The 18176-nt window shown below is 41.6% G+C and overlaps 1 protein-coding gene across 1 annotated transcript in view; it reads left to right on the top strand.

Moving 5' to 3' along the window:
- The window catches only part of PTPRQ (protein tyrosine phosphatase receptor type Q), a 1423303-nt gene that overhangs the window by 360606 nt on the left and 1044521 nt on the right, over positions 1–18176 (top strand). Inside the window, exon 14 of the mRNA XM_069227528.1 lies at positions 12967–13227. Coding sequence (XP_069083629.1) covers positions 12967–13227 — 261 coding nt within the window. The remainder of the gene's footprint in view (positions 1–12966; positions 13228–18176) is intronic.

Raw genomic sequence — 18176 nt, 5'->3', positions numbered from 1 at the left:
CCAGCTTACCTTTAAGTCCATTTGTGCAGTGTGTTTTCTAGTGGTCCCCCTCTGCATTGTGCCCCAGCTCGGAGACATTCAGTCGCTGCTCCTGCTTGAACCAGGAACCACCCAAACCTCTCCTGCTGGCCCACCGGACATCTTGACAACCTTGACTGAAAAAAAGAAGGTGACACTTGTGAGCATTGGCTGATTTTATATGCATTTTTAAAGATTTTCCCATTCATTCCTATGATGTATAATTACGCACAAAAACAAGAGCAATTTGTTCTTAGCATATATTGATGAACTTGATCTTAAACATCTTATAAAAACCTGAAGTATTTTTGTAAATTGGCCTTGAGGTATTTTTCTGAGTGTTTCCACATTTACTGACACTGTGAGCACAACAAATGCTTAGCATATCTCCAAGATAAGCCTAACTGCTCGCCCACACTACCACAAAAACAAAGCTTTAGGTAGTCTGCGTTTTACCTCTGGATACTAAGGTGGAGTTGCTCAGACTCTCAGCACAGTGCATGTCATTTTTGGACACAATATAGAGAGCCAGCATTTTACTACATCACACTAAGGACATCACTTTCTAAATAACTCTATAAACACATGTATGGCTCTTTGAATGCATTTGTGATTGAGTGTATGAGAGTTTCAGTGGGTCTGTCAGTGGGCCCATAACTGTCTCAGAAGCTCCTTAAGACAGTTTCTGAGAGTTTATAACTGGGTTCATGACTCTGAATTGGTCTGTGAGTGGGTAGATGAGTCTCTCACTGGGTGTGTGAGTGAATGCATGAGTCTCTTAGTTGCACTATGAGTGGATGCACAAGTGCACAAGTGTCTGAGTGGGATCTGTGAATGGATGCATGAGTCTCTGAGTGGGTCTGTGAGTGGGTGCATCAGTATCTGAGTAGGTTTGTGAGTAAGTGAATGAGTCCCTGAGTGAGTCTGTGAGTAGGTGTATTAGTCTGTGAGTGGGTCGGTGAGTGGGTGCATTAGTGAGTGAGTCTGTAAGTGGGTTTCTCAGTGTCCAGGTCTGTGAGTGGGTGCATAAGTCTCAGAGTGGGTGTGTGAGTGGATGCATCAGTGTCTGAGTGGGTCTGAGAGTGGGTGCATCAGTATCTGCGTGGGTCTGTGACTGGTGCATCAGTATCTGCGTGGGTCTGTGACTGGGTGCATGAGTGTTTCAGTAGTTCTGTGAGTGAGTGCATCAGTATCAGAGTGGATATGTGAGTGGGTGAGTCTTTGACTGAGTGTGTGAGTCTGTGAGTGGGTTCCCTCAGTGGGTGCATGAGTGTCTGAGTGGGGCTTAATGGGTGTGAACATTTCTGAGTGGGTCTGTGAGTGGGTGCATGAGTCACTGAGTGGATCTGTGTTTGGTTGCATGAGTCTGTGAGTGGGTGTGACAGCGTCTGGGAGGATCTATAAGAGGGTGCATGAGATTCCAAGTGGGTCTGTGAGTGGATGTGTCAGTGTCTGAGTGGGTCTGTGTGGTGGTGCATGAGTGTCCGAGTCATCTGTGAGTGGATGCGTCAGGGTCGGCGTGGGTACCTCAGTGTCTGAGTGAGTGCATGAGTGTCTGAGTGGGTCTGGGAGTGGATGTGTCAGTGTCTGAGTTGGTCTTAAAGTGGATGCATAAGTGTCTGAGTGATATTATGAGTGAATGAATTAGTATATGAATGAGTGTGAATGTTTTTTTTTTAACATTTAGCATTTAGCATTGCGATATATTCACGAGTATCGTGGTATCTCCACCCTAAACCCTTATACCAGTTTTTATTGTATTGTTCAGCCCCAGGGACCATGTCCCATAACCTAAAATGGCAGGTGCAACTTTCTGGTCAGGTTGTGGCTAGCCAATCAAGGCATTCCTGTTGGTGGGCTCATTTGCGAATACGCTGTGATCGTTGCAAAAGATCTGTGTCCCTAGATATATAAATGTATTTCCCCTTTCATGTCTCCAAAACTACTGAATGGCTTTACATCAAATAGCAAGAAGCACAATATGTGGAACAAAATCTAGCTTTCTGCCAGATTTGGTGTAATTCCACCCAGCGGTTTGGGCTGTAGTCGTGTTCAAAACTCTGATGGGAAAAAACATGGGAAACACAAATTTTTTGACCCCGCCCTCCCTTTTTTCTTGCCCCCAACTTTACAGATCACTTTAAACTTTACATGCACAACAAGAATCACTGGCACACTTTTGAAAATGTTATTAAGGAAACAAAACCACTGAAATTCATCAGTTATAGTTATCGCAAGTAACTGTTGCTTGGGCCCTAAAGTAACTATAACTCATGCTCCACCATGTACAGTGTTTTTATCAATAATATATTTTCAGATGTTGCAGTGATGTTATCATTGATGCCACAGATCAAGTCATGAGTGGTGTAATATGTGATGTAATTAGCAGTGCACAGTGATGGCACAAGTGAGAAAAGTTGTATTCCCTGCCAGGGACAGTGCGGGCAGGGATTACATTTTCTATTTCCTGCCCCACTCTTCTGTGCAGGGTACACCAGTGTCCTGGGGCATGGAGCCCCTGGGACACTGGAGCTGTACAGGTGCCTCGGGGATGGGAGTTCTCTGTACCTATCAAGGTGTGGGGGAAGGGGGTCACATGATTTCCCAAAAATTAAATTCAACGCCCAGGAGGATGGGATCCTAGGGCTTAAAGAAGGCTTGGGAAGGGGTGCCACTCACCTCCTTCCCTGAAAATTAACACCTTTTGTTCTGTAGAAAAATGAATGGGGACTATGCATTTTGGAACCCTTATTCTCTGCTTCTACTTGACAGATCACCCTGAAACTTTCCAGGAAGGAGCTGAGGTAGATGAGGCTTTTTGGGAACATTTTGTGAAGATTAAACTTATATACAGATTGTATGAATTTCACAAGTGTGCAGTGCTAGAAGTGCTGTTTGTTTGTCAAGGTGTTTTTCGTATCCTTATTAAGAGAAAAATATTTACAGCTTTGATGAAGGTCTTACATCACAGCCTCAGGCAAAATGTTTGTTGGCTGCATTTTGGAATACATTAAATGGCTTCATTATCATTGAAGTGTTTGAATAAAGCAACACTGATGACCACGAAGAAGCACATTTAATGAAATTGACATTAAAAGACATCATTGATCTCTGGTAAATTTTAATTGCTGAACAAAGTGGAGTGCTGTTTGCATCCACATAGTCATCACATATCCATACAGATTGGGTAAAGAGGTCACCTCCAAAGAAACCTGTGAGGACTCAGCTTAAAACTTACAAGCAGTTGAGATCACCTCCAGGGGAACCTGCGAGCACCTCAGGTTAAAAACTTACAAGCAGTTGAGGCTTGATATCCAGAGACATCCTGTAAAAGCTATGGAATACACATCTGGTTGTAAGACAGATCTATTCAGGTGAGATATATTCACCCAGCCCAAATACATCCTGGTGATGACCACTGCCTGTATGCCTCGGCTGAAAAAGATAAAAAATGATAGTCAACTGTTTGAGGTGCCTGTTTAAAAATGCCACTTCTGCTTCTCTGACCCAATATGTTAGGATGTATTTAATTATTCAAGCCTTTCTATGCTGATATGTGGAACCTCCAGAAAACTAAAGTAGATGATCAGTAATAGATGTAAAGGTAAGAGTCACTTCCCCTGTGTTTATGACATCACTGCACTAGGGTAACTTGTGACTCGCCATGTAATGCACTGAAATCTGTTAGAGCCATAATCCTTAAAAATATGGATACTAATATCCAAACGGAGTCCTTAAAACCTAAGAATACTGTACTGGCTTGTCATACAGTAGGGTTGCAGGGGACAATTAATAGTGAAGAGCAGTGGAGAGACATTTTCCCAGGCAGGACTTCAGAACTTCCAGCACCACTTCTTAAAAGCAGGTATATTAGGATATTGATTATACTGTTATCATTGCTTACTTGTGTCCCTCATATCAATGGTATTATCTCATATTCATGTGTGTGTAGTGGAAATGGAGATTGGTGGGCATTGTATACTACTGCAATAAACAAACCTTATTTAGGATTAGAAAATATATGTACATAGCTTTTCTAAAAGGAGACACAGTCAAGAACTGAACAGTTTGAAAACAAAACACAAACTAGTATTGACCTACTCCTTCATTATCATCCTGCTACACATAAATGGAAGCTTTAAAAATGTCCTCTAGAACCATTGTCTGGAAGCTTATTTAACACAGTGCAGCCTTTGAGGTGTAGGATTCTAGACTCACGATCTGCCTGAACAGGCACAGGTACTAATTTCAGTTTTGCAGAGAAGGCACAAGCAATTAAATTCCTCATAGTTTAAAACCACAAATTAATAATGTAAGAAAGTGGTTCATTAGTTGGGGGGTGGATGGTAGTCCACTAAAAGTACAAGTACTAAAAGTCACAAATGCGTTTGGTCCAGTTAAACGTTTGAGTAATTTAAACCTGAGCTCAACCCCCGGTAACTCTGGCACAGAACTAACAGGCTTAACTGTGTAAAGCTTTCAGAAGTACCAAAACAGTTAAAAAGTCAAAGGGACAACACAATAAATAACCCACTCATATTTATAAAAAAGAAAGAATAATTAAATAAGCAACTTTCATCAAAATGATAAAAATCCAATAAGGGAACCCACAGATACAAATTTTGATTTGAAGGATTAAAGTTGAAAAAAGTGCTAAGAAAAATAAAATCCCAATGATAATCAATGGTTGTGGTACAGCAGGACAAAGGTGCAATTTCAGGCTGACCACGATTGAGCCTGGCTCAGATACATCAAGTGAATTAGTCCTAGTGATATTGTGAATGTCAAAATGTTCAAAAACGTTTTTAAGACCAACTTCAGAAAAGGACTTTGACACTTTATGGAAGAAAAATGTTTATATCTATCTAAGGCCCTATTCAGGATGGGACTTACTCATTTTTAAGGAGATGCCGGGACCCCTGAGCAGGATATTTGTTCCACTGTTTCCCACTGAAGCTCTCAAACTCTGAAACACTTTCAAAAATGTTTCTAAACTTTCTTCTGGTGCCCAATCACAAGAGTATGCTTCTAATGCCCCCAGGACCTCATGGGAAGGCACTTAGACACTCTCAAGGTGTCAGGCAAAGGTCAACAGTAGAGTCCAGTCCAGGTCCAGTTGCCACTAGTCAGTCGGGCATTTCAGAAAAAATGGCCTCTGGCAGCTTCATTTGTCCCTATAGCCAAACAGGAGGTCAGCCAAGTGATCTTCGGATTCCACTCCTTTGTCTTAGGTGCACAGGAGCAGGCTCACATATTCAGGTCTCCTCACTGGTCCAAAACAGAAGGTGCAGTCCTTCTTCTGTTCTTCCTGGATTCCAGGATACCCTCATGGGTGACAATCAGAGCTCTACAAATCCAGCTTACATTACATTCCACATGTCTAGAACGTATTCTGAAGAGAGTGCATAGCAGTGCCACATTTATGCCTAGCATGAGCTAATGGTAGTGGATGAATCCTAGCTCCTTTCTAATCAATTGGCCAAAAGGTCCTAGGGGCAACCCTACCCACTTTTCTAACTGTTCCTGTTTGCCGTGTGTAGTGCAGACCCTTTTGAAAGTAAGTAAGGTTCTGATTTTGCCTGAGATGGTCTTCCTGTCGGAAGAAGAAATACGCCTCCCCACTACCAAGCCATTGCCCCTGCTCTGGGAGCAGTTTTCATACTGCATTAAGGTCAAGCACTTGACTGTTGGAGGGCATATGTAAATTAGCCTCCAGGAGCTTTAGGCAGGGAAAATGTAACTTTTCCTTAATTGTTATAAAGCATCTAACTTTGACATTGAATTGGGCTTAAATATTAAAAAAGAGTGGTTGAATTATGTTTCTAGCTGGTCCCAGTTCCAAGATACAGAATTAATATTTTAACTTGTACTCAAGTGTCCCTCAAAGGACAGTCTTCCAAAGTGAAAATAACTTTTGGGGGCTTAGCACTGCAGGGACATGGTAACATTAAACTTCTACATTCCCATTTTTAAATGCTGTGCACCCTTCCATGTGGCCATCAATACATTACTAGGGGGGCTTATTGATATTTAAAAGGTAAATTTTTGTCCCCGTCAAAAGAGTTATTTTGCGGTTCGGGCTGCAGTTTTAAACTACAACAGTTATACTGTAAAGGTAGGCCCGAAGCTATGTTTTCCTTGTCACCCTAGTTGATGACACTATGGGCCAGATGTAGCAAGGCTTTTGCGGCTCGCAAACGGCAAAAAACGCCGTTTGCGAGGCGCAAAAGCCCTCACGTGATGCAAAATGCGTTTCCGACTCGCAAAAAGGAAGGGGTGTTCCCTTACTATTTGCGACTCGCAACGCGATGTAAGTTGATTTGCGACAGAAAAAGCGGTCGCAAATCAACTCGCATTTACCATCCACTTGAAGTGGATGGTAACTCATTCGCAAACGGGAAGGGATTCCCATGGGACCCCTTCCCCTTTGTGAATGATCACAAAAATATTTTTTCAGAGCAGGCAGTGGTCCTGTGGACCACTGCCTGCTCTGAAAAAAAAACGAAACAAAAGGTTTCGGTATTTTATTCTAAGTGCAGCTCGTTGTCTTTTAAGGAAAACGGGCTGCAGATAGAAAACAAAAACTGCTTTATTGAAAAGCAGTCACGGACATGGTGGTCTGCTGTCTCCAGCAGGCCACCATCCCTGTGAGTGCCCAGACTCGCAATGGGGTCGCAAACTGCGACCCACCTCATTAATATTATTGAGGTGGGTCTTTTCGACCCCATTGCAAGTCGCAGAAGGTGTCTGAGACACCTTTCTGCATAGCAAATTGCAAGTTGCAATTTGCGAGTCGGAAGGACTCGCAAATTGCAACTCACAATTTGACACCTACCTACATCTGGCCTTATAAGTGTTATAATCTACAGCTGACCTTTAGGGATTTATGCCATAGGTGTTTCTTCGAACACATAACATGGCCTTATAAGAAAGTTTAAAAAGTCAAAAAGAAATTAGCCAGTTAAGCCATGTTTTAGGGTGCAAAGTATATGAACTGGTACCTGGATACAGCACACAGAGTACAAAAAATTACAGCATCAGTCCAAAACAAAATGAGGCTGACAATGGTAACAAGCAATGGCAAGGCCAGTAGGTCTTGTCTATGTGAGAGCTATTGGCTTTGCCAGTGTCTTTTAGCCATGCATTTCAGGTCATGGCTAAAGGTTATTGGTGTGGGCATGGAGTGTTATAGAGTAGAGTAGAGTGGCATACAGTGGAGGGGCATAGAGTGCCATGGAGAGGTGTATAGTAGCATAGAGTAGAGTGGCATGGAGTGGCATAGGGTAGAGTGGAGTGGCACACAGTAGACTGGCTTATAGTAGAGTGGAGTAGGGTGGAATGGCTTGGGGTGTTGTGGAGTAGAGCAGCATAGAGTAGAGTGCCATGAAGTTGCAAAGAGTAGAGTGATGTATAGTGGAGTGTCTTAGAGTGAAGTGGAGTGACGTAGAGTAGGATGGTGTACAGTAGCATGGCATAGAATAGGATGGAGTAGAGTGGTGTGGTGAGGAAAATGCAAAGAGTAAATTGGTATAGAGTGTAGTGCCATAGAGTGGAATGAAGTGGAGTAGACAAGCATAGAGTGGTGTAGGGTGATATAGAGTGAAATGGAGTGGCATAGAGTAGGATGGCGTAGAGTGGAGTGGCATAGAGTAGGATGGTGTAGAGTGGAGTGGCATAGAGTAGAGTGGCATACAGTGGAGTTGCATAGAGTAGAGTGGTGTAGAGTAAAATGGCATAGAGTAGAGTGGTGTGGCATAGTTTGTGATAGAGTGGCATTGTGTGGAGCTCAGTGGAGTTGTGTCAAGTGGAGTGGCATAAACTGGAGTGGAATAGAGTAGATTTGTATAAAGCGGAGTGACGTAAAGAGGTGTGACTTAGAATAGAGTTGTGTAGAGTGGTGTGAGTGGTGCAAAGTAGAGTGGCATCGAGTGAATTGGCATGGAGTGGGGTACAGAAGAGTGGAGTGGAGTAGTGTAGAGTGCTGCATTGTGTGGAGTGGTTTGGAGAGGCATAAAGTAGAATGGGATGGAGTGGTATAGAGTGGGGTGGCAAAGAGTGGGGTGGAGTGGCATACAATGGCATAGAGTTTTGTGGAGTAGAATGGAGTGGTGTGAAGTGGTGTAGAGTGGGTTAGAGTAGAATGATATAGAGTAGAGTAGTGCAGAGTTGAGCGGAGTGGTGTAGGGTGCTGTAAAGTAGCCTTTTGGAGAGTGGGGTGGTTTGGAGAGGCATAGAGTAGAGTGAATGAAGTGCCATAAAGTAGAGTGGCACAAAGCAGAATGGCATGGAGTGGAGCAGAATAGCATAGAGTGGAGTGAGGTAGAGTGGGGTGGCAAATAATGGAGTATAATGGCATGGAGTAGAGTGGAATGTATAGAATGGCATAGAGTGTAGTGGCATGAAGTGAAGCAGTGTAGAGTAGAAAGGCAAACATTAGAGTGGTGTGTAGTAGAATGCCATAGAGTGGGGTGGCAAAGAGTGGGATGGAGTAGAGTGTTGTGGAGTAGAGTGACAGACAGAGTGGAATGGCACAAAGTGGATTAGAGTAAAGTAGAGTGGCATAGAGTGGAGTGTTGATAGAGTAGAGGGGCATAGAGTAGCTTAGAGTGGCATTGTGTGGAGTGGCATAGAGTAGCATAGAGTAGCGTGGTATCAAGTGAAATGGAGTGGCGTAGAGTGGAGTAACATAGTGTGTTGTAGAGTGCCATTGTGTGGAGTGGATTGACATAGAGTAAAGCGGTGTGACATGGAGTGTAGTGTTGTCGAGTGCAGTGCAGTGACATAGAGCAGAGTGCCCTGAATTAGACTGAAGTAGTGTATAGTGGTGTGGAGGGACATAGAGGAGAGGAGAATAGCATAGAGTGAAATAGAGTGGCTAAGAGTGGCATCAAATGAAGTGGCATAGAGTGTTGTAAACTGGCATTGTGAGGAGTGGAGTGGTGAAGAATATAGTGACCTATAGTGGAGTGAAGTAGAATGGCGTAGAATGGAATGGACTGACATAGACTAGAGTGGTGTGGTGTAGAGTGCTGTTGAGAGGGATGGTGTAGAGCAAAGTGGCATAGAATGGGGATGGGTGGAGTGGAGTAGAGTGGTGTAGAGTGGAGTGGTATAGAGCAGAGCAGAATGTTGGACTTTTGCCCTTTTGCAGGGTCATCCCCAATCTTTTTGCCTCCTATTTTTTCTGACCTATTGCTGTTGGCTTTTGAACTCTGAGCACTTTACCTCTGCTAACCAGTGCTAAAGTGCGTATGCTGTCTGTGTAAATTGTATTGTTGATTGGTTTATCCATGATTGGCATATTTGATTTACTAGTAAGTCCCTAGTAAATTGCACTAGAAGTGCCAGGGCCTGTAAATCAAATACTACTAGTGGGCCTGCAGCACTGGTTGTGCCACCCACATGAGTAGCTCTGTAATCATGTCTCAGACCTGCCATTGCAGTGTCTGTGTGTGAAGTTTTAACTGTAAATTCGACTTGGCAAGTGTACCCACTTGCCAGGCCTAAACCTTCCCTTTTCTTACATGTAAGGCACCCCTAAGGTAGGCCCTAGATAGCCCAAAGGGCAGGGTGCATTGTATGGTTAGGTAGGACATATTGTAGTGTGTTTCATATGTCCTAACAGTGAAATATTACTAAATATGTTTTTCACTGTTGCAAGGCCTGTCCCTCTCATAGGTTAACATGGGGCTACCTTTAAATCAGATTAAAGTGTAGATTCTCTTTGGGAGTGGATGGACATTTGGAGTTTGGGGTCTCCGAGCTCACAATTTAAAAATACATCTTTTAGAAAAGTTGATTTTAAGAATTGTGTGTTTGAAAATGCCACTTTTAGAAAGTGAGCATTTGCTTGCTTATACCATTTCTGTGACTCTGCCTGTTTGTGGATTCCTTGTCTGGGTCAGTTTGACAGTTGGGCTGGTTGCACCTCACACTAGACTGTGACACAAAGGGAGCTGGGGTGTAGTCTGCATTTCCTGATGAGCCATCTGTGCTAGGAGGAAGGGGAGGAGTGGTCACTCACACCTGAAAGGGCTGTGCCTGCCCTCACACAATGCAGTCTCCAACCCCCTGGTGAATGTCTGAGGCCTGGCCTGGCCAAGGCAGGATTTCACATTCAGGAGATGCTTTGATTTGAAGTAGAAAAATTGGGTATAAGAAGGGCACCCAAAATCACAGACTTTAGAACACTTCTGGAAACCAAGAGGAACCTCTGCCTGGAGAAGAGCTGAGGAAGAAGAGCTGCCCTGCCTGTGACTGTGCTTTGTGGAGCTATCTTGCAGTTGCTGCTTCTGCCAGAGTAAGAGGGCAAAGACTGGACTTTGTGTGCCTTCCTGCATGTGAAGATCTCCAAAGGCTTGATTTAGAGCTTGCCTCCTGTTGTTTGAAGTCTCAGGGACCAAAATGTCTTCTCTCTGCCAGCACTCAGAGTCTCTGGAGAGACTCCTACTCTGCCCTGTGGTGCCCATCCAGTTCCTGGGACCCTGAAAGGAAAAGCTGGCAGCCTAAGAGGAAGAAATCCATGCACAGAACGCCGTGCGCAGAAAAGATTGACGTGATTCCGATCTGTGGCTGAAAAATCGTCGCGCCGCGGGCTTCGCGCCTGAAAATCGACGGTTGCCTGCAATGCGACTGAAAAATCGATGCACGGAGCTGGAGAGACGAAGCACAGCATCACTGATGGAGGCTGGGAGATCGCAACCAGCGCTGCGGTGTTTTCGGATCATCGTGTGGCTGGATTTCTGACGCAAACAATGCTGGGCGTGTAAAAACCTCGCAAGGCCTGCCAGGACCCAAGAGTGCTTACCGGATCGAAGTATCACCCTCCTGCGGAGAGAAGAAATGACGCGCCCGATCTGACAAAAGGAGAAATGACGCAAGGTCTCGCTCGTGAGTGAAATTGACGCATCGCAAGCCTTTTTGATGCACACTCGCTCGTGCAGGGTTATTTTTGACGCACCCAAGGTACATTTCCAGGCTAACAGTGTTAGTGTGTGTTTAAAACTACATGAAGACTCTTTTTGCTTTTTAATTCAGAACTTGGCTTGTGTACTATGGATTTTTTGTCGTTTTGGTCTTGTTTTGTTTAGATAAATATTTTCTATTTTTCTAAACTTGTGTTGTGTCATTTGGTAGTTGATTTCATTCAGTTACTGTGTGTGTTGGTACAAATACTTTACAACTAGCACTTTGAAGTTAAGCCTACTGCTCCTGCCAAGCTACCAAGGGTATAAGCAGGGGTTAGCTGAGGGTGATTCTCTTTTACCCTGACTAGAGTGAGGGTCATTGCTTGGACAGGGGGCAACCTGACTGCCAACCAAAGACCCCATTTCTAATAAGAATGTCATAGAGTAGAGTGATGTTCAGTCAAACTATGTGGAGTGGAATGAAATAGAGTGGAGTGATGTACAGTAGAGTGGCATAGGGTAGAGTGGTGCAGAATAGAGTGATGCAGAGTAGAGTGGTGTAGGGTGGAGTGGCATAGAGTAGAGTAGTGTAGAGTAGGGTGGCATAGAGTACAATGGCTTAGAGCGGTGGTGAGTGCCACGAAGTAGAATAGTGTAGAGTAGAGTGGTGTCTGGTGGTACAGTTGTGGGTGTAAGTAACTAAAGTGTCAATAGAGATATGGGTGAAAGCAACATAAACACGTAAGTAAGAAGCCGTATGTCTGTGTTAAAAGTGGGAAAGCACATTGCATGTCCAGAAATAATACAAAAACGCTTAGAAAATTAAAAAAGCTAGTGCTATAAGACAAGAAAAAACAAAGATGAGGAAGAACACGTACTAGCTCCCCGGTCTACGAAGGAGCTAACACAAGAAAGGAAGGGAAGCCTACATGAGTTAAACAATTGAAAGGCTGCAAATGAGAGTGACAACGAAAACAACTAATGTTATGCTGTGGGTGGGTTGTAAGCCCACTTAGTTATAAATGATACCTCTCCAAAAAGGAGAAATAACTTCTAGCATGAGCCTCTGGAGTTCAATCAATGAATGTGCCAGGCTGAAACACAGGCATTAATTGAAAGCTGCAAAAGGCGTCATGTCTGTTCACCTTATTGACCTCTTTCTCCTGAGCACCAGAGTTAGTGATTTCCTCCCTTGAGGGATACTCTTGATTAGAAGAGATAATAAAATCTTCAGAGGGCATGTTTTACGAAACATCCAATTCAAAATTAAATTATTACACAAAAATATAAACAAATAATGATCTGGATTAAAAACACAGGCCTCCATCGGTTGCTCGAAGACTCAAAGCTAGGCTTTGGCTTGTAAGAATGTCTTCCTTCATTCACCCCATCTCTTTAAGAACTTGATACTAACTTTTATAAGTGTGGATCTTTTGTATTCTGTTTCTACCAACATTGTCCAGATTCGCCTTATATCGTTTTCTGGCATAGCCTATTTATTATTCCATCAAATGCCTTGTGATATTTTTTCATTGTTTGGTCAGCCAGGGTCCATGTTCTGAAAAGGTTGGAAAGACATAAAACCATTAAAGAATTATTATCCGAGTTCCAACAATTATGAAAGCGTAACCTGTCTCTTAGCACTTCTCCGTGAGGTTCTTACAAAGTTCGAGGCATTTGCCACTCATATTGAATTACAATTTATCTTGCTGATAATCAGTACTGTAACAGACGTCATGCAATCTGCCATACTGTGTATCCTTATAAGGATTTGAGTATTTTTCATGGTCGAGTGGAATAATTCAGTTTAATACAGCATGAAAGGTGAAAGTGGCTGAGGAAAGTTACTTTTCTTTACTGTGGCTTAGCCCCGTGCAAATGCACTTTGCCACAGAGCACAAATGAGCAGTGCAAAATTTGTGTTAGGGGATACTTTGCACCAAGTTAGTTCTAGGTACAACTTCATGTAATATTATCCCAGATGCATGCAACATGGATGTGAAGTTGATGTACTTTATGCACATTCTTTTACTTTTTCTAGAGCCTCCTGGGATTTGTGGCCTAAGTGTAGTATTTAAAAATACTACCTCGGCTACATTAACGTGGAATCCAGCTTCAGGCAGCTTTACACATTATAAAATCTACCTTTCCAACGGCACGTACGTAAAAGAAGATAATGGTTTGCCATCATTGACGGTATACGAAGTGACGGGGCTGACTCCTGGTGGTGTTTACAATTTCACTGTGCAAAGAGTTGCTCGTCAAGTGGAGGGGACAGTGGCATTCACTGACATAGTAGCAGGTCAGTACAATTTACTTTTCTCTTTGCCAAATTAGCTTATGTCACTGTTCTTTTTTTTTCTTTAAGGTAATGTTGATACATTGCTAGCATTCCAATTTGGTAGGCATTTTGCCTAGAGCATTTTTAAGTCTGTTTAATCCCTACCTGGTTCACAGAAATGTCTTAATGCTGGCGCCTGACTGAACATGTATCGATACTATTCTGCTAATACGTACTTATTTATTACAATAATTTTGAGAATAGCCATATATAGTGACTTTGAGAGGAGTGGGCTCTGATTATAATAAGTTAGGTGTTCTTTTTTGCTTTCTTTTATTTTATCCGTGATGTCTTTTCTTTTTCTTTTTGTGTTTCTTACTTTTGAACGGTAGAGATTAGAGGATGCTTATTGCATAGTCCTGCCATCGCCTCTCTGCCAATTGCCCACAATCTCTGATCTCTCCAAGTTTACACAGCTAAATTCAAGCATCAACTTAAAAAAATAAAAAAAGTTCCTTCTTCTCCTTCAGTATAACCAGTATTCATAATCAAAATCATGTTTATTAATCATATCCACTATCACCTCAGTGTCACTAATAACATCAATCCCCATTTTCCTTTTTATTTAAGCCTTACACGCACTAATCACAAATGTCAAATGTATGAAATCCGCATACTGCATACTTATTCTTTTCCACTCCCTTTTACAAAACTGTTTGCTTTCTTGATTGATTTTCAGACTGACAGATGCCATTTGCCACGTAGTGATATATGATACCCGATACCCTTTTAATGGGCACCACAATGTCTTGTGACCCCGAGAACTCGGGGTATTATGTCAACGTTATACCAATGCATTTCTGGGAATTTTAGTCCCTTTATCAGGGTAAATAGTCGAAATTGATCTAAATTTCTGGAAAAGGCAGTAGATGGGTTTTGAAATAATCTCATATTTATCAAAAAACATTACTGCTTTTCGTTTAACAATCCTGTGTAGATGGATCATATAAACAGTTGGTATGAAAAAATCCTACAACAACATAAAACATGTTCCTTATAACAATACATCACTTCTTGGTATGATTGATTGGGCTGCGGTTTCAAAGAACTGCAGTGACACGTGGGACGGGAACATATTTGTATATATTAGATAAATCACCGCTTGTAAACCCTGGGAGATGGATGCTTCTTTAAAACAATTGTTATTAGTTTTTAAGCGTCTGATGTAAATACATGACAATATTTCATTTAAACATTGCATTTCTGTTTATCATAGATAGGTATAATATTTATTTCTCTCCCACAAATAAAGCTTGTCTGCACTATTTTCTGGTTGCAAACTCAGGTTGGAAATTCTATAGTTGTTTGAATGTGTCAGGTGTGTGTTTGTGGAGGGTGTGGTGGGGGTAGGGCTTAACACCGTTTGGGTTCTACAGGAGTGCATTTCAAAGGGAGGTTTACTAACGTTCTATTTTTATAGCCTCTAGAATACCCTGCAAGGTTACTCTATGATAGACCTGAGCGAATTTTGCATTATTTCTTTTGTGGAAATTACATGACATGCCCAAAACAATTACATAAAACAACACATTATTACCCAAATTGCCTGCCTGGCGTTTTTCACTATTCTTTAGTGCGCAATGCATCCATGTATCCATTTTGGGCAAAAGAATGTGTTGAGCGCTAAAGAAATAGTGCAAAATCGCATGTGAATTCAACATCTATTCGCCTTCTGTTCATTCGCATTGATCCCATGCTTCCCAATTGAATTGTTTTCTGAACAAAACCATAATTATGTGATGTGGCACAATGACGTAATCCTGGGCATTTCATGTAACAAACTTAATGTGAAATGCTGGAAATGATGTGAAATTACACGGGCGTAAACAAAATGTTAACTGGTTTTAGGCTAGGATTATGCCTGCTATTTCCATTTGATTGGGTCTATATACTTATTTGCACTTGGCATTAGGTATGTTCAAATGTACTGTTAGCATAATGTCTGGATGGGCAGTCAAGGTGTATATTTGTTGCATCATGTATTACGTCCCCAAATACAGAGAGAAGTTCATCTCAATTTTCTCCCCGTGTAATACAATGCTTTCAATGGTGGCCCACTTTAACATCTCTGAATGGGCGAGGATGTTGCTGATCGACCATGACATGGCTATAGCTCTTTTATGCAGCATCAATGCCACGTGCAAAAATCTATTCCCATTTGTTTGGTTTGGGGTGTTTAAATAGATCCCATAAGCATTCTGCTGGTGTATGTAGATTAGTGTGATCTAGTGTTACCTCTAGTAATGTGGTAATTCTTCTCTAGAAATTGTTAAATATGGGTCATTCTCATAACCTATGTAAAAGTTAATTATGTGCACATCTGGGGCATTGTAGGGCTGTCTGTTTGTGTATTTTGTTGAGTGTCTTGGTAGTTTCTGTTTATGTAACTGAACTGGATATGTTTAAATTGGATGTGCCTAGAGACCTTGTGGATATATTCCAGCATTCTTTCCCAGTATTTGTCGGTTACAACTATCCCACAGTCTATGTCCTAATTGTCATATTTCATCCATACTTGTTTTATCCAAGGTTCATATTGGCTTATGGAACCATGTAACTTATTGTCTTCTTTCCCTGAGAGTAAATACACTGTGTAGCAACTTGTGGGTTTGAGGTTCCTCCTTTTTCTTTTACCACCTTATGCATACCTATTAAAAATTTAGCTAATTGTGGAGCCGGCCGAATGTCAGTTTGATTTGATGGTAATGGACCATGCCACAACATATATTTAAATATCACATGTGAGGTATGTGACTGCCTCATTGGTAGTTCGAACATTTATGGGCACAGTCTTAAAAATGGGGCCTACTAGAGTAGTTATATTTTATACAAGGGACAACTCTCATTCCTGCCTCTAGGTAGGCCATTGAGGATAGTCCCAGCAGTCACTTGCTTTCAACAATCCACACTTAAAGTGAAGCACAAAACTTGACAGTGAACCAGATATATATTTTTTAATCGAGGTACACCCTCAAGCAATAATCTTTTTTAAAGCTCAGCAAATGCCTAGAGTAAGCATTTTGGGCTATTATGCCGATTATATGTAAACAGTCCACACACAAGCAGACAAGTTGCTGCTTCAGGTTGCAGATCTCACAGTCACACTATACAAACATATGAGCAAGTCATAAAGGAGGCTGCAGCTCACTCTGTCTGAAAGCTCTTAGAAATAGTACAGTCTTTGGGAGCTCTCTGCAACTAAGATGGGGCTGTTCTGTGCACAGAACCTGAAGGAGTGAATTCCATAGTTTGCTCTCGATCTGCACCCTCCTACTATTCCCTTTTTGAATCTAGAAGTTTGCAGACTGAAAGGCTGAGTGGGATTCAGGAACCAACACTAGGCAGAGGCAGTAGGCGGGCATTATTAGATAAAATGGTTGCTGCCACCAGCACTCCCACTGGACCAAGCAAATTACCTTCAATTCTGCCGTGCAGGCCAGCAGCAAACATCAGGACTCATTTAAAACTGGTGTAATTTGCTATCATTTTCACTCTCCAAAGATTGCCATAGCAGCCTTCCATTCAGAATATTGACCTAATGTATTCAAGACACCGGAAGATTTCTGGCAAGAGTGTAGGTTACACAACTGAATTTGAGATCTTACAAAACAGGCCTCCAAGATTACAACTGAGGTTGAGGTAGCCGCAGCCTGTTTAGTATTAACAAATATTGCCAGACCTAATAATTCTCACCCAAGAACTCAAGAAATCTATTGGTTTTGCCAGTATGTACTTTTTTTACTGTTCCAAGATGCAACCGTAGAACAGTAAATTAAGAAAAAAGCAACTGGTTGAAAATGAGCATTGCTTGCTTGAAATTTAAATGGAACTTTTGAGATTTAACTTGAAAAAACAAGAAAACAAAGTTTTAGAAACAATTAAGAATGAAGTAAACAAATATACAATGGATAGCCACCACATATGTATGTGCCTACATACCATCCACCAAGGAATACATTTTAAAGGAAAATAAAAGAATTCCAAAATGGCTACTATGTATGTGCAGGCATATGTGGCAAACATCTATGAATGTGTTTAATCCTTTTAAAAAAGCATTTCAAGATGGTTGCTATTCATATATATGCGTATATGGTGGCCATTTGTGATTTTTTCTTAGTGTAATCTTCATTAGCCAATCGAAGATAGCAGACGGCCATATTGGAAGGGTAAATTAAAAAAATAGAGTATGCACTCACAAAAAATAATTGTAAAAAAGGAAGCCAAAAAAAGGAAGTGCTGTAGGTGGGGAAGAAGATGATGGTGGAAGGAAAGGTGCAGCAAAAGCGAGTGGCCTGGAGTAGTATGGAAAATTGGATCTACGGCAAAAAATAATTAAAATAAAAGGAAGAAACAACAAAAAAACAGAAAGCTTCTGCGGATGAAAGATGGGGAAAAAGTGACAGCACAATAAGCAGGGGTCCACTATGAATGTGCAGCTGCTATCCCTTTGCAAAAATTAAAACCATAAACAGTTAATATATAAAAAATATAGCAGACATCGAGCTTGGAAATACAATGAGTAAAGCAATGCAAAATAAATAAGTATTCCTTCACATCTGCAGTGAAATGATACAAGTCCACCAGTCAGAAGCGGTAATGCAGGATTGCTCAGTGGTAGGACAGATACAAGAACAGAAAGCAAAACCAACGAACTGAATTGAACAAGAGAGTATCCAGTCATGAGCAAAGGGATGACCTAAATCTCACTCTATGCATATTGTATTGTAGACAATAGTACTTTGACAACCAGCAGCTAAGGTTTGTCTATAGGTCGAGACCTAAAGCGAAGGTTTCCTTTCCTTCAACATTACAAAAATATACTTGCCTCCTCTTGATAAATACAAATCAATTAAAACGATGTTTGGAACGTTTATTTTTTAAATGATTTTCATGAGCCCTTCAAGCAAGTA

This window comes from Pleurodeles waltl, chromosome 4_1 (assembly GCF_031143425.1).
Source record: "Pleurodeles waltl isolate 20211129_DDA chromosome 4_1, aPleWal1.hap1.20221129, whole genome shotgun sequence".
Taxonomy (NCBI): domain Eukaryota; kingdom Metazoa; phylum Chordata; class Amphibia; order Caudata; family Salamandridae; genus Pleurodeles; species Pleurodeles waltl.
Note: the sequence above shows the minus strand (reverse complement) of the source record. Positions and strands in the feature narration are given on the sequence as shown.